A 13581-nucleotide genomic window follows, 5' to 3' on the forward strand; every position below is an offset into this window, starting at 1 on the left:
AGCCCCGCTCGCCCGAGGACGCGCCGTGTCGCCGGCCGGGGCGAAGGGGCCGCAGAAGGACCCCCGCCCCGGCCGCCCCAGCGGGGAGCCCCCGTCGCCTCCGCCGGCGGGAAGGAGGAAGCCGAGCCCTCTGGCGAGGGCGCCGGAGGGCCGGGGAGGGGAAAGCGCTCGCCTTGCCGAGGCCGCAGACAAAGGAGGCGCCGTGCGGGCGCCGCGGCTCCGTCCGCCCGCCCGTCCCTCGCCGCCGCCGCCCGTGTGTCCGGCTGAGCCATAGAGACCGCGCGGCGCGGGGGGAGCGCGGGGCGATCCGCGCCACGTGACCGGGCATGTCACTCACCCGGCCGCCGCCATCTTGCGGAGGGAGGGGGAGCACTGCCCCCGACGAGTGCCCAAGATGGCGCGGGCGGCCGGGCCGCTGCTTACAGAGGAGGGCGCTGCGCTCTCCCGGGGCCCCGGGCACGGCCGGATCTCCCGCTCTCCAAACCGGGCCCACGGAGGGCGCAGGCGGGGCGGGCGGGAGCAGCGGACTCGGCCGGGTCCGGGAGCGGCGCGCTACCGGCACCGGCCGGCGAGGCAGCAGACGGGCCGGCGGGCTGTCACGGCGCGGGCCGCTTCGGGGCGGGGATTTTCAGCTCCTCAGCCCGAGAGGCACAGCGCGCCCGGGCTGTCAGGGTACATACAGTACCTTCCTTGGCTCTGGACTTTTAATTTGGAAGCTCTTTTCTTTCTAAATGTAAACAGACTTCATGACGAGTATTCCACAGAAACTGACCTCAAAGAAACCCACTGTGAACCTCATTACAGATTCACGAAAGTTATAAATACTAACGTTCTTATTGTTCTTCTGTCCTTCACACCAACACATCTTTGAACAAATCTATTGAAAAAATAGCTACCGGCACACCAGAGGGATTAGACTGGAAGAGTTTAAAAATTAAAATGTGTTATTGTCTTTACAAAAACTGTATTAACATCAGTGGTCCAGAATATGGAAACAGGAATACGGACAATAGTCTTGAAGTTTCTAATGCAAAATCTATCTACAAGATGGGTTAAGAAGGAAATGCAATGCCTTTTATGACAACTTGCAACAAATTTGCAGTTAAGAAAGTCGCACTGGAAAGGAGCCAAAACACTGCCACCTTAGAGACAAAGATAAAAGACATTACTATTAGGTAATTCCCCCTTTTTGAAGCTGCTACACAGATGAAGCATCAGGCACAATCAGATCACTGATCACTTGTTTAAACACATTTAAACCAATGACATTCTGTTGGAGAAAACATGCTATGAGATTGTGTAGGATGAGGTGATGCTGAAGTTCATGTGTTTTTGATAGCACGTGGCACGTTAAAGAACATTCTACAGCTGAGAAAACAGAAGCATCCAGTAACTCCGAGTCCTTTACTTGAGGTTCTGAAAGGGACTGTTTGATCTCCCCCAGACTGCTTTCTCTCAATTCCTGTTTTCCTCTATAAATCCGTATTTCTCACAGAGACAGTGAGACTTAACTGTTGTATTTTCTGAGGTCAGCTAAGGAGAGGCAAAGCATTACAAATATGGATGCACTAAGGAAATGTATTCTCCATTCCTACTCAGTTAAGTTGGTGTACACATAAAAACTCAGTTCTGAAAAAGAAATGCAATTTTAAATTGGGACATTTAAGTGTTTATTAAAAAGAAAAAGCAAAAGGTAGATTTTTCATACTATTTTTCCAATTAAATTATCTGATTTATTTTAAAGTATATTACAAAATATATTAGCAGTGGAAAAAATCCTGCAAACTTAGACTATTAAAGTTTTTATTTAATTCTGGGTTAATTTTTATCTTTTTTCTTTAATGTACTCCCTTCTATCTCAACTATAATGTAAAGCAACTTTTACACAAGACTATTAGTATTTCACATCTCAATGATTTATTTTCCTGAATTAAGGTATCTTTTATATTTGTTAATAAACAGACTGAAATTCATCTTAATATCATGAGAATATTTAGAAAGTTTCTTAGATAAGGAGTCGGCAATTTCTATTTGAAGAAAATCAGCACTTCCGGGCAAAAGTAAAATGTAAATTCAAACCACATCGTTTGGATAAGTTTATTGTAAGAAGGGGAGATAACTGTAGAATATTGGGGTTTTTTGGAGTTTGGTAAGGTAAATAATTGAAATATTTATCGTGTCTAAACAGAATTTTTTAAAATTGTAATTGGATATCAGTACAAACTACTGGCATATACTCAGCATACATCACGGTTTATTATATGGCAAATCAGAAGACCTACACGTTTTTTGACTTGCATTTATCTAAACAGTAAAAGTCCAAGATCTATTGCAGTAGATCCTGGAAAGCAATGAAAAATTATCTAATAGGTTAGGAAATATGCAAGGCTGCACCAATCTGCAAGCTTTCAATCCTTAATGTTTGTTGGAACCACCCACCTTTCTGCTTCATGCCATAATACAAAGCTCTGAAAGATTTCGAGGATGGGAACCCTAGTTACTTTCATAAATTCAAGTTTTGTTTACCAAGAGTGTAAATGTGCAGGGACTTTCAAAGAACTCATGTTTACTGCCAAGTATTTTCTCATTTTCCTAAGAAATGAGAAATTCAAATGCCAAAAATAAGAATTCAGGCACCCAAGTGGATGGTATCAAAAGTAACTGTAACCTTGCTGATCTGAAACACTGGTGAAAAAAGCAGCAGTTAAATGTTATCTGATGAGTGTACAAAAGTGTAGCAGCAATGGAAATGGTTAGTTCAGTTTACTGAGTTTATGAAGACAGTAACATCATGTACTCAACCAAACTGGAAACCCATGGAAAACCAAGATGGATCAGTAGCAGGGAGAATTAAAGGCTCAAAAAGAGCTCAGCTTTGTACACTAACAGTAACTGCACATCTCTTAACTCTTCATGTAGTTATTTAGACTAATGCCATGACTACAAGGAAGTCACAGCATGTTGTCCCTTGCAGACACAGGGTACAACAGATAAATATTTGAACACTATCCTCACCCAGGGAAAAAACAGATAAGCCTTAGAGCAAGCCCTTACAAAGGATATGCAAAAACCCAAAAGGCAAACAAACAAACAAATAAAAGCCACAAAGAAGATGCTCTTAGGGGAACTCAAAAAAACTGTAGCACCATCAACACATTGCAACAGCAAAGTCAACTGCTTTTACTGCGGCTCTCTCATCTTCTCCATTTTGAGATGTCTAAAGTAAACTAAAAAACACCGTGAAACACCAGATGCCTAAGCCTAAGGAAGTTGTCCTATGCTCTGGCAGCAAGAACTGTCACTTCCACATAGCAGCTTAGATGACCTTTTAGGATGGAATGACTCTACTGCCACGCCTGCCTATTGTTTTCCTAGGCTGCAAATGAAAGCCAAGTTAGTTAATCTTGTGGTAGACCTCAAAATTTTAGTTACCTAAATCTCAGAAGAGAAATCTAACTTGTGCATCTCAAAGAAGACATTCCAAACTGTCTCCCCTAAGTTTATTACAGGAGGAATGATTTCTGTCAAAAGTAACTTCTATTTAATAATGAATTAAATAAACAAGAAACTACACTTTAAGCCTGATTTTGCATCTACATTCATCTCCTATAAAATATTATTATTTCATTAGCAATTATTTAAATGTTTGTTTGCAATTAAATATACTTCCACTAAGTCTGGTAACTTTTTAAAATTAGGGAATTAATTTTACATAGCTAAGATTATATTGCTTGTTAGATGCTAAATGGTTACATTTTATTTGAAAACATCTGAGTACATTTTTTGATAATTCAATACTTCATTAGTTTGACAAGAGCTCTGTTTGAATTCAAAGTACAGTATGAAAAATGGCATTCAAAATAATTCTTAGATTGATCTCTTTTAAAAGTATTGAATACATCCATGAAATACATTTTATTAACAAAGACCACAGAACAAATGGTTTCTGGTTGCCACTGCCTTCATCTTTTAGAGAGAGAAGATTTTACTTTCACAGGTCTATCCTGTGTGTGGAAGAAGAAAAAAAAAGGCAGAAATTTTTTCAATTCCTAACCCATTTCCAAGTTTGACCTAGTTGTTTGAATTGAATTGGTTAAAGTGATATTAAACTGCAAGAAAGAGCTACTATTATTAGACTGAAGTTTAGTACTTCAAAAATTTGCTTCCCACTCTATAAAGAGGGAGAGGCTTGTGCTACTCCATCAGTTCAGTGCATTCTCTTTGAGACTATGGCCACAAAACTGCTTAAAATTTTAACAGTAGAGTGCATACAGCTGTAACAAACATGATTAATTTTGTATTTTCAGAGAAAATATTTAATTTAAATAAGTCTGTTTGAAGATAAACATTTATCTTTCCTCATTTGTTCTAGTGCAGTATTTTGTGTAGTCTCTGGAGCTCATTTTAGTGGTAAGGTAGTACCATATAATGCTTCACCAAGCCCAGAGGCATGAACAGATGTTTAGTAAGTAGATCTGCAAGTAAGAGTTTTGATGTATTCCAGAAACCAGTTCTTTGTACATGCACATCCCAGCAGCACTATGCACTTAATATTCCTGTCCCCTTCCATGTGTTCTCATGACAGAGGCTGATCAAAACCAGACTGCTCTCTGTGCTGTCTCTGAATTGGTGGCAATCCAGTTTTGGCTGCCATTTTTCTATGGAGCCTCTCAGCCCCACCCCTCACAACCAGGCACTGGTCTTTGATGTGATGTGGGACAGAAGTGTGAGCCTTCTGGCAAGGAAGCCAGAAACATAAGCAATTCCCTGGCAACTTTAATTGTTCTAAGCAAGAAATAGTCAACATTAAAAACATCAGACTGAGTGATATCAGGCTTCAAGTTTCCAGGCACCACAGCCTCATGAACTTCTGCAGACTTCAAGCAGCTTCAGCTTCGGAGATGACACAAGTCTCCAGTGGTAAGTCTAAGGCAGATATTTTGTGCACAGAGAGCAGCAGGAATGACTCCAGTTTTGAAGATCAGGGTCTTCAGTAATAAAACTGTGAAGATGCCAGATACCTGACTTCCAAGGGCTTTCCCTTCTTATTTAATTATTGATAATCTCTTCTGAAAACAAAACAGACAAAGGGGCCAATGCCTTCGAGTATGTTTCAACATCACACTATTTTTGATTGAAGAAAAATATGGTAGCTGTACTTAACTAATTTTTTCCATAAGGAATATATTTTAGGTGAAAAGAGAACTACACTGCTGACAAATGAGATTATTTATGAAGTTCTTAAGGCAGGCATCTGAATCACCAGTGGAAATAAATGTGCTAACATGGAGATAAAAAAACTTATCAAACTGATGGTAAAAATAAGCTGATCTGAGAGTTCCTCTAAACATAGATAATGAAGTAAATTCAAGCAATGAATAGTCTCATCTCTTGCTGGTGAAATCCTGTAGTTAGCAAAGTAAACGCACAGGTAAATCTTATCCTTTTGACCAGTTGTTTTATAATCAAGGCATAAATTCTTAAAAAAGGAGCTTAGAAAAAGAAGGATGAGTTTTTAGCATGTTACTCTCTGACAAACACAAGGACACCACAAAGATGATCCTAAAAATGCTGAGGTTACTCAGATTAGTTCTTTAAATACTGGGAAGAACTTCAGGCCCAGTCAACTTGACAACATGTAACCATTTTCTCTCGTTTCCCTTTTTCTAGGTAAGCTTCTTCAATCTTTGCTGCTTACATCAATTGCACAAGCAACAGACTGGCAGTAGATTTCTGATGTTTGTGATTAGCCATCACCATAACAAACCAATAATTTCAACATACAAATTGCATACAGAAAATGAGTAGCTAGCTGCAAATGTGAGGTGAACAGCTAGTGAAGAGACACAGAATTGAGCTGTACAGAAACAGATGAGTAGAAAATGTGCTTTCCTTCTCCCTCCCCCCAAGAACACTCATATCTTAAGCTTCTAAATTAGTTTCTGCTAAATACACTGATGACTAGTACTTGTGTTTGCCATTGTGAGGAAAAGAAAGGCATTAGCCTCACTAAAAGTATCTTGCCTCAAGAGTTCAAGGCCAGCTATGAGAAGATTTGCTTTTTGGCAAGAAGAAACAACTCAACCTGGGTAAAAAAAGAACTCCATCTGCAGAGTACAATGATAAACTACTCAAGTTTCACAGGCATATTCTTATTTACTTGTGTAAATAACTAACAGTGACCATGTGTTTCATGTGGTTTAACGTCCAGTAACATGCCACAGTTCAGCAATAAAGCAGGTGGAGAAGCAGGCTCATGTACAAGGGAACAAAACAGATGTCCAGTGAGATAACCATCTCTGATGATAAGCAAATAACTACTGTAGGCTACTTCTGGGAATAAGACTTTATGTAAGAACTTCCCAGCTTGAGACATCTGTTCTTTTTTCATAACCAGTTACTATGCAATTTTAAAGCAGTGGTCATAGCACTGACACATACAAGTTTTTCCAAGTAATCCAAAGGCTTGATATGAACATGTTAATAATCTATCATTTTCTCTTTGGATTCGCATCCACATATTTTTTAAAGTTGTGAACAAGAAGGAAAAAGGTGAAGATTGTGGTTCCATTTAATAAGCAATTAATTATTTTCTAACTTCCAGCTGACACATTTCTATACAGTCAGCTGTAGCACTTTTCTAGCTGACTTCAGCAACACTGCAGACCCCATCCTGAAAATGTCCACAAGATTTAACTGCCATGACTAAGCAACCCTACAGACTTGAAATGAACTTGGACATGGGTCTACTCAACAGGTAATGTTAAATTAATTCAATTTCTTCTGGAATAGATTTATCTTGCTAGAAACATGTAAAAATGTGAAATTTAAATATTGAAAAATGCTGCTTGCTTCAAAGAAGCCCTAAGAATGCTTAGCAAAAAGTACAAATAGGAAAAAGAAATTGATATTTCAAGTCGGAAGAAATATTTGAGTGTTGGACAAGAAGGCACAGTAAAGGGAATAATTTTTGTTCACAGACAAAATTAGTCAATGAAAACATTTTCTAAGCTAAGCAGCTTTGTTTTTAGTTTTCAAACTATACAAAATACAAAAAAGGAGTAATACAGTCAACCTCAGACTGCATGTCCAAAACATGTCTCAAATAGCACACACAGATATTATTAATTTTGTACTTAGGAGGAGAGGATGGTAAGTTAGCTGATTGGTAGTTTATTTCAAAATCTTTTGAAGATTAATATTCATAGGTGTAAAGTAGTCTAAGGTCTAGAGTCAAGAAAGACTCATGTGTCCCTTTTTGAATTACAGATAAAGATGAAGATTGGCCTCAATGGACAAATGCATCTGTATTATCACTGAAAAATCCATTCAAAACTAATTAGAAACAAATTCACCCATAGCTTGGACTGCACACCTATATATTCTAAAACAAATTAATTCCCTTCTTTCCTGACCTACAGTTTGTTTCTTTAATGACCTCGACTTATCTTCTACTAATTAGGAGAGCAGTTGTCAGGTTTTCACTTTCAGAGTATGGATGATGTTGCTACTTTTACGTAAGATCCAGTTCTGCAGTATACTGGAACTGCTCCTCCAGAGAAGATATTTTGACATAAATTCTATTAACAAGAAACATTTGTTTCCTTAATGTAAACTGTGTATTTTCTGAAAACTATTCAGGTTTGACAATTATTTCCCATGCAACTTTGGTCACACAGAAATCTGCAAGGTCTTGAAGCCTCTTTAATATTTCCCATTCTTTGAAACAGAAAGCTTTTAAAAAGGACCATAAACTGGAGACTTGTGGGAGCAAGCTGTCCAAAGAACTGCCTGGAGAACATTATTAATGCAGGGTAACCCTGACCAGTTCATCACACCTTCAGCTTGAAGCTTCTACAGCTTTTACACTTATTCACATGTACCAATCAGTGTTCCTTGAGCGAGGAAAGTGCAAAGCAAACAGATGTAATACCATTTCTTATGCATGACAATTTTTTAATATCTACAAAAGACTTGAAGAAATAAAACCCTAAAGGTAAGCTCTGAAATCCAAAGAAAGGCACCTGTCCTTTTTTTTTTCCCCCCACATTTGGCCTTTGTGCTTTCACATCACAGATTAAAAATGTGAATACAGGTGAAACATTATTGAAATCACAATTCATTAAATAAGAGTTTAAATGCTAGATCACAAACTTTAAAAACAATGCTATTAAAAGTGGTTTGCTTCAATTGTGTATTATGTTAAAATAAAACAAATTCACATTTATTTAATGACAAATTTTACTGAATTTCTAACTATCTGTCTTCAAAAATACACTTCTCATGGTTTTTCTCAGACACAATTTATAATTAAAAGATTAGAACAATTCGTTTGGGTTGAAAAGACATTAAAAACAAAACACTTAAAATTATTGAAAAAAATATCACAGCCAAGTATTTTTGATATTTGAACTTGCCTTTCCTGGGTCATGATTCAAAGACTCTGATACTTGCCAAGGTCCAAAAAGGCTAACAACCCTCAAATATGTTTGTTTTATTTTTAAAGCAAGGCTGCAACTGCAAAAATGGATAGAGTTAAGTAGAACAAAAATCTTGAAACAAATTTATTATGAAGTGAGGTATGGTAGTGTTGAAGTGCTACAGTGGATTTGTGCATATTCAAATTTATTTCAGGTCAACTACTCTGAAGTTTGAGATCAGCAGACTGTGACTGCTTGCTTCAATCTTTTGTTATATGACCCTTTGCAGATGTCCAATGGCCACAAAGAAGATACATTCAATTAAGCAAAAACTAACATGATCAGATATGAATGAGCATATCTGGCAATTTAGAAGGCAAACTGTAAGTAAAAATGCAAGCATACAACTTATTCATAATAAATACATTTTCAAGCATTTGACATTATCAATATTTTTAAAGAATTTAAATAATAAATGCAACTATTTTATACATAACTGTACCATTTATTATACACACAAGTATATCAGTTCCCTTTGTTTACAAAGGCTGGTTACAGATATATGGAATGTTACAGTACCATCTTGCATAAAATTTTAGTACAATTCGTACTTCAAAAAAGGGTGCAAAACACCAGCCTAATAAATCTGACTGAATTGAAATATTTTTAATTACATCATTAACACATACACAACAAGCTGTACATAAGCCCACTTTTCAATCACCACTTCAAGATACTGTAGCAAGTACATTAGATTATAAATGATTCCAACTAGTCAATTAAATTTATGAAAGGTTTGCACTGCTACTCACTCTGGAACCTTTGAGATAAAGCCTGTATTCACGACTTACTGAGCTCTTGTTAGTACAGTTAAGAGGCAGTCAGCACTGGTTGCCAAAGTACTAGTCACAAGAGATTTCCTCAGAGAAACTTCACCCAGGAGCAAACATTTTTGGATATTCCCTTCAAGAATAAAAAAAGAAGTTTTATGGGGTCAAGACTCTCCATTCTGTACCTTGGCTGCTGGTGGATGCATGAAGTCCTTAAAGGGAACCAGTGCCTCCTTCAAAGCAGAGCACACTTCTGAGGATGAGCAGGTGATACATTCTACTAAAGTCGGGTACAAGGCAATAACTTGTGCCCATGTGCTAGAATCAACTGCAGGAAAGAAAAGAACAGAGCCAGAATCACTTACCACTGTCCAAATACTGACAAGAGATTTTTTTCCAACACCTCTAAGTAATGGCAGATTCACAGTATCCTAAACATAATTACTTAATGCTACAATACAGCATCCACGGAGGGCACTCAGATATGGGCCAGGATTTCTGCAGCAGAACCATTTGTTTTTGCAGCTGCAGCCAGAGGCCATATGGGATAATATCCTTAAAGTAGTGCTACACACATGTGTTTCTACATAGGAGTCATTCACTGTGTCTTTGGGATGAAGAACTGACAAATTTAACTGATAATACTTCAATCTGCAATACATGAATTTTCTGCCTGCTTTCCTCAGCTATTAACAGAAAATTGAACTAGATGCACATTTCACTTTTGGAAAACTGCCAGCAATGAGACTTTCTATTGACTTCAGACCATTTCAGATTACAAGTGCTATAGAAAGCAAAGGTAAAAACACCGGACAAAGACAAAAAATATCCATGGTAAAGTTTTGTTCGTCCACCAAGAAAAATTAAGCAGTATAGCGTGATTCTTATTATAATGTCACTTCCTTGGTTATTTCTGTTTCAGCTCTCAAAAGAGAACAAACCCCTGGCTTCAGACATTATGAATTATCTTAAATTAATAAAATTATTAAAAGGTAGAAGAAGTGGGAGTGAGATGATTCTGCGATTTGTCCAGTAGTTCTCCAAGAAAGTGTGTGGGAGGTTTGGCAAGCACTACTGCACATGGACCAGGGGAAGAATGTCTTTCACTGCAGGAAGAGCGACCTGGGGAACAGTCCAGCTGAGTTAGCTTCTCTGCTCCTCTAAGAGGAAGACCCACCAGAGTACCACTGCAGTTAGCTTCAGGGTTAGCCAAAAGGCTTTATGCATCCTGGCATAGTTCTACCTGCACACTTTGGCCATGAAACCGTGGAAAGCACATCATCATAATTCTGGCTGCTCAGTGATGATGCACATGAGGCACTGCCTCTTTCCAGAAACACACCTGCCTGCTTTTTTCTGGAAAGGCTGGTTTGTTTGTTTGTTTGTTTCAGGATTAAAAAGGTTGGGGTTTTTTCTGTTCCTCCTAATATCAAAAGCAGAGGAGGTAGAGGGAAATGTTGTATTCACAATTCTGTCAGAATTTCAGAGTCCAATACAATGGACTTAACCAAGACTCATGAATAAGTTTCCTGGCAAGAACTGTCCACACATACCAGAGGTGCAGTTTATAGGAGGAAAAGGATAGGTAATTATAAATGAAGTTGAAGTCTTTCATTTGATTCAGCTCTTTAAATAAATCTGTCAACATTTTACTCAGGCATCAATGACCTAAGCTCAGTCCAGGGAACAGAAAATAATACTACAGGAAGAAAGGGAAAGCAAGCCTATGAGTGTAAGCATCTACCAGCCTGTCCATGAATTTAACTTGTGCACCCCTTTAACTGCAGAGTGCACCCATATGAACATGATCCATAACAACCTAAAAAGGTATCCCGAGAAGGAAAAGCCTAGCCAGGCTTCATAATTCTAAGAATTCCATTAATATTTTATGGAACAGGGCTTTTTCTTTGTTTTCAGAAGACACTAAGCTTTATCTAATAACAGACACCATAAATTGACACCATGAATTGAATTTTCTCTTTTATTAAACATATACTTTTATATCCTTATACTTTTAGTCATATTAGAAAAACTTTGGGGTGTTTCTTGCCATCCACCTGTCACCTACATATACAGAGAATTACAGAATACTGACTCTTACAGATTACACTTTCAAATTTCTGTGAACACTACTAAAAGAAATTATAAATAGATCCTTGGAGCAGATATAATGTTACCTTGTTTGGAATAATGTTATTTAACAATAACTTACCATTTTCAGGTTGAGTCTTTTTAAGTGAGTCTATGAGAGTACTGACAGCTTTTAAAACAAATATGATTTCTGTTACTTGCTGCCTACAAATGAAAAAATGCAAATAGTCAACTACTCATTTTTGTTTCAGGAACGTAAGTTTTATAGAAAAAGTTCCCCACTATCATTGCTGTTGTCTCATCTAGGACAGCTTTAACTTTGATACTGAAAACAGTAACACCATACAAATCTCAATCTGAAAACACTTGTTGGAATCCTGGATGCTGAGAATTTTAAAATTTCTGTGTTTAAAGGCACAGACCCACCAGAGAACACGACATTTGACCTGAGGCTGTGAAGAAGGCTTCCAAAATTGATTGATAGTACTGGGATTATGGGTGTGTAGTTGCCTAGAAGTGAGTAGTATCACAGGGTGGAAAACTTAGAGTCTGGGATTTTAGAATATAGAAATAAATATGAAGCAAGATGGAGGTTTTAGGGTGGATACAGGTTGTTCTTCTTTACCTTCCTCTTCTTGGGTTTGGGTGTAATTGGACAGAAAAGCCTGCATTGTGGGCTTCCAGGGATCAGTTATTGGGTTAAAAGGGAAAATAATCTATGTGTCAGTTCTTAATTAGATAGTTTAGTCTTAAAAGACCTTGTAACAAGAGATTATTAGCCATTTTGTGCCTTGCTAATGAAAAGTTGCTGAACTCATGGTTGTGAGACTGTTTCACTGATAGGAAATAATAAACGCCTGAGTCCAAACATGAACTACCGTCTCAAGTGCCTTCAATCCAAACCCAGAGGAAACCAATACACTTGTATCAAAGTACATGATAGGGCTAACAAAGATAATCAATTTCCACATTCATGATCAAAACCTTCAGAAGCGAAGTAAATTTCAAGTAAGTTCCCATTTTAAAGAATTTCTTAGTTTTCTGATCTATTTTTTCCATTTCAAGAACAATTACTGAGTAATGATTCACAATATTGCTGTTTGGATGTTTTATTTTTGAGGAGCTTCTACTCACCTTTCAATTTAGAAACTACACATAGCTCTAATGGGAATAAAAGGAAATCAGATTTCAGAAATATAATGCTAGAAATATCAGAAATATTTCAGTAACTGAAAACTGTTTTAACAACACAGAATACAACACAGAAAACCTCTGTTGTTACTTAGAGGTTTTTAAAAAAAAAAAATTGGGTACCAGCATTTTCTTTGAAATATCTTCCCCTAAACATTTTCCTGCCTTTTAAATTTCATTCTCTCCTACTCCCCTCATTTTTTCATGACTAAGTGGTATTTTAAATGCAAACCTCTTTGCATAAAGTCCTGGTAATACCTTTATTTTCTAAAGACAATGCACATACCGTGGAAGAGGACATTTGCCACTCAATCGCTCATCTTCTATGTAGCGATGCAATACATCCTGTGACCTTTTCAAGAGCACAGAAAGTGCCATTCTAGAGATGTAGCCTTCTTGAGGAGTTGTGACTTTATTACTGAATGAAAACTGGAGCAGTGTTTCAAAACACACCTTAGAAAACTCTTCTCTCATTCGAATATCTATTTCGGCTTCTGTCAAAGTAAAATGATGCATTTCAATTGTGCAGCGTGCATGGTGCTGCATTTCAATCCGCTTATTATATGCTGAGAAAAGGTTATCACTCCAGAATTAAAAAAATATTAACACTGATAAGAACAAATATTAAGCATACATTCTAAGAAAAAATGACTGTGCAAAAATCACAACAGTTGTGAACATAAGAGATGAATTATGACATGTTCTCAGTAACATATCATATACCTGACATTGCTTTAATTATAAAATACATGAAATCATCTAAAACCAGCAAACAATCCTACATCATAAATATTCATATTTGGAACTGTATCATTTAAGTATTTTTCTATGTAACAGCTTATGTTCATTTTTTTCATCTTTCCAAAAACCCCTACAAATGTTTTTTCTTAAAGGCAGAGAAGGTCTCTGGCTAGGTACACCATATAGTTACACTAAGGTCATTTAGGTTTTAAGAATGGGATGTCTGTCTTACAATTGTCTGAAAGTATTATTAGAACTGGCACAAAGGAAAATAAACTATGTAGAAAGTAACACAGGTTCAATATGAT

General features: G+C 37.5%; 1 protein-coding gene across 4 annotated transcripts in view; it reads right to left on the reverse strand.

Annotated features, from left to right (window-relative positions):
- Positions 1–7935: 7935 nt before the first annotated feature.
- The window catches only part of MON2 (MON2 homolog, regulator of endosome-to-Golgi trafficking), a 66031-nt gene continuing 60385 nt past the window's right edge, over positions 7936–13581 (reverse strand). For 3 of the 4 annotated variants that reach the window (XM_059847003.1, XM_059847002.1, XM_059847004.1), the window contains 3 exons: positions 12819–13026; positions 11463–11545; positions 7936–9578 (listed from right to left, as the gene is read on the reverse strand). In XM_059847003.1, the coding sequence (XP_059702986.1) occupies positions 9415–9578; positions 11463–11545; positions 12819–13026 (455 nt within the window). In that variant the 3' untranslated portion in view covers positions 7936–9414. Of the gene's footprint in view, positions 9579–11462; positions 11546–12818; positions 13027–13581 lie in introns of those variants that run through there. The other variant, XR_009486570.1, reaches the window with a different exon arrangement.

Source organism: Haemorhous mexicanus, chromosome 5 (genome assembly GCF_027477595.1).
Source record: "Haemorhous mexicanus isolate bHaeMex1 chromosome 5, bHaeMex1.pri, whole genome shotgun sequence".
NCBI classification, from domain to species: Eukaryota; Metazoa; Chordata; class Aves; order Passeriformes; family Fringillidae; genus Haemorhous; species Haemorhous mexicanus.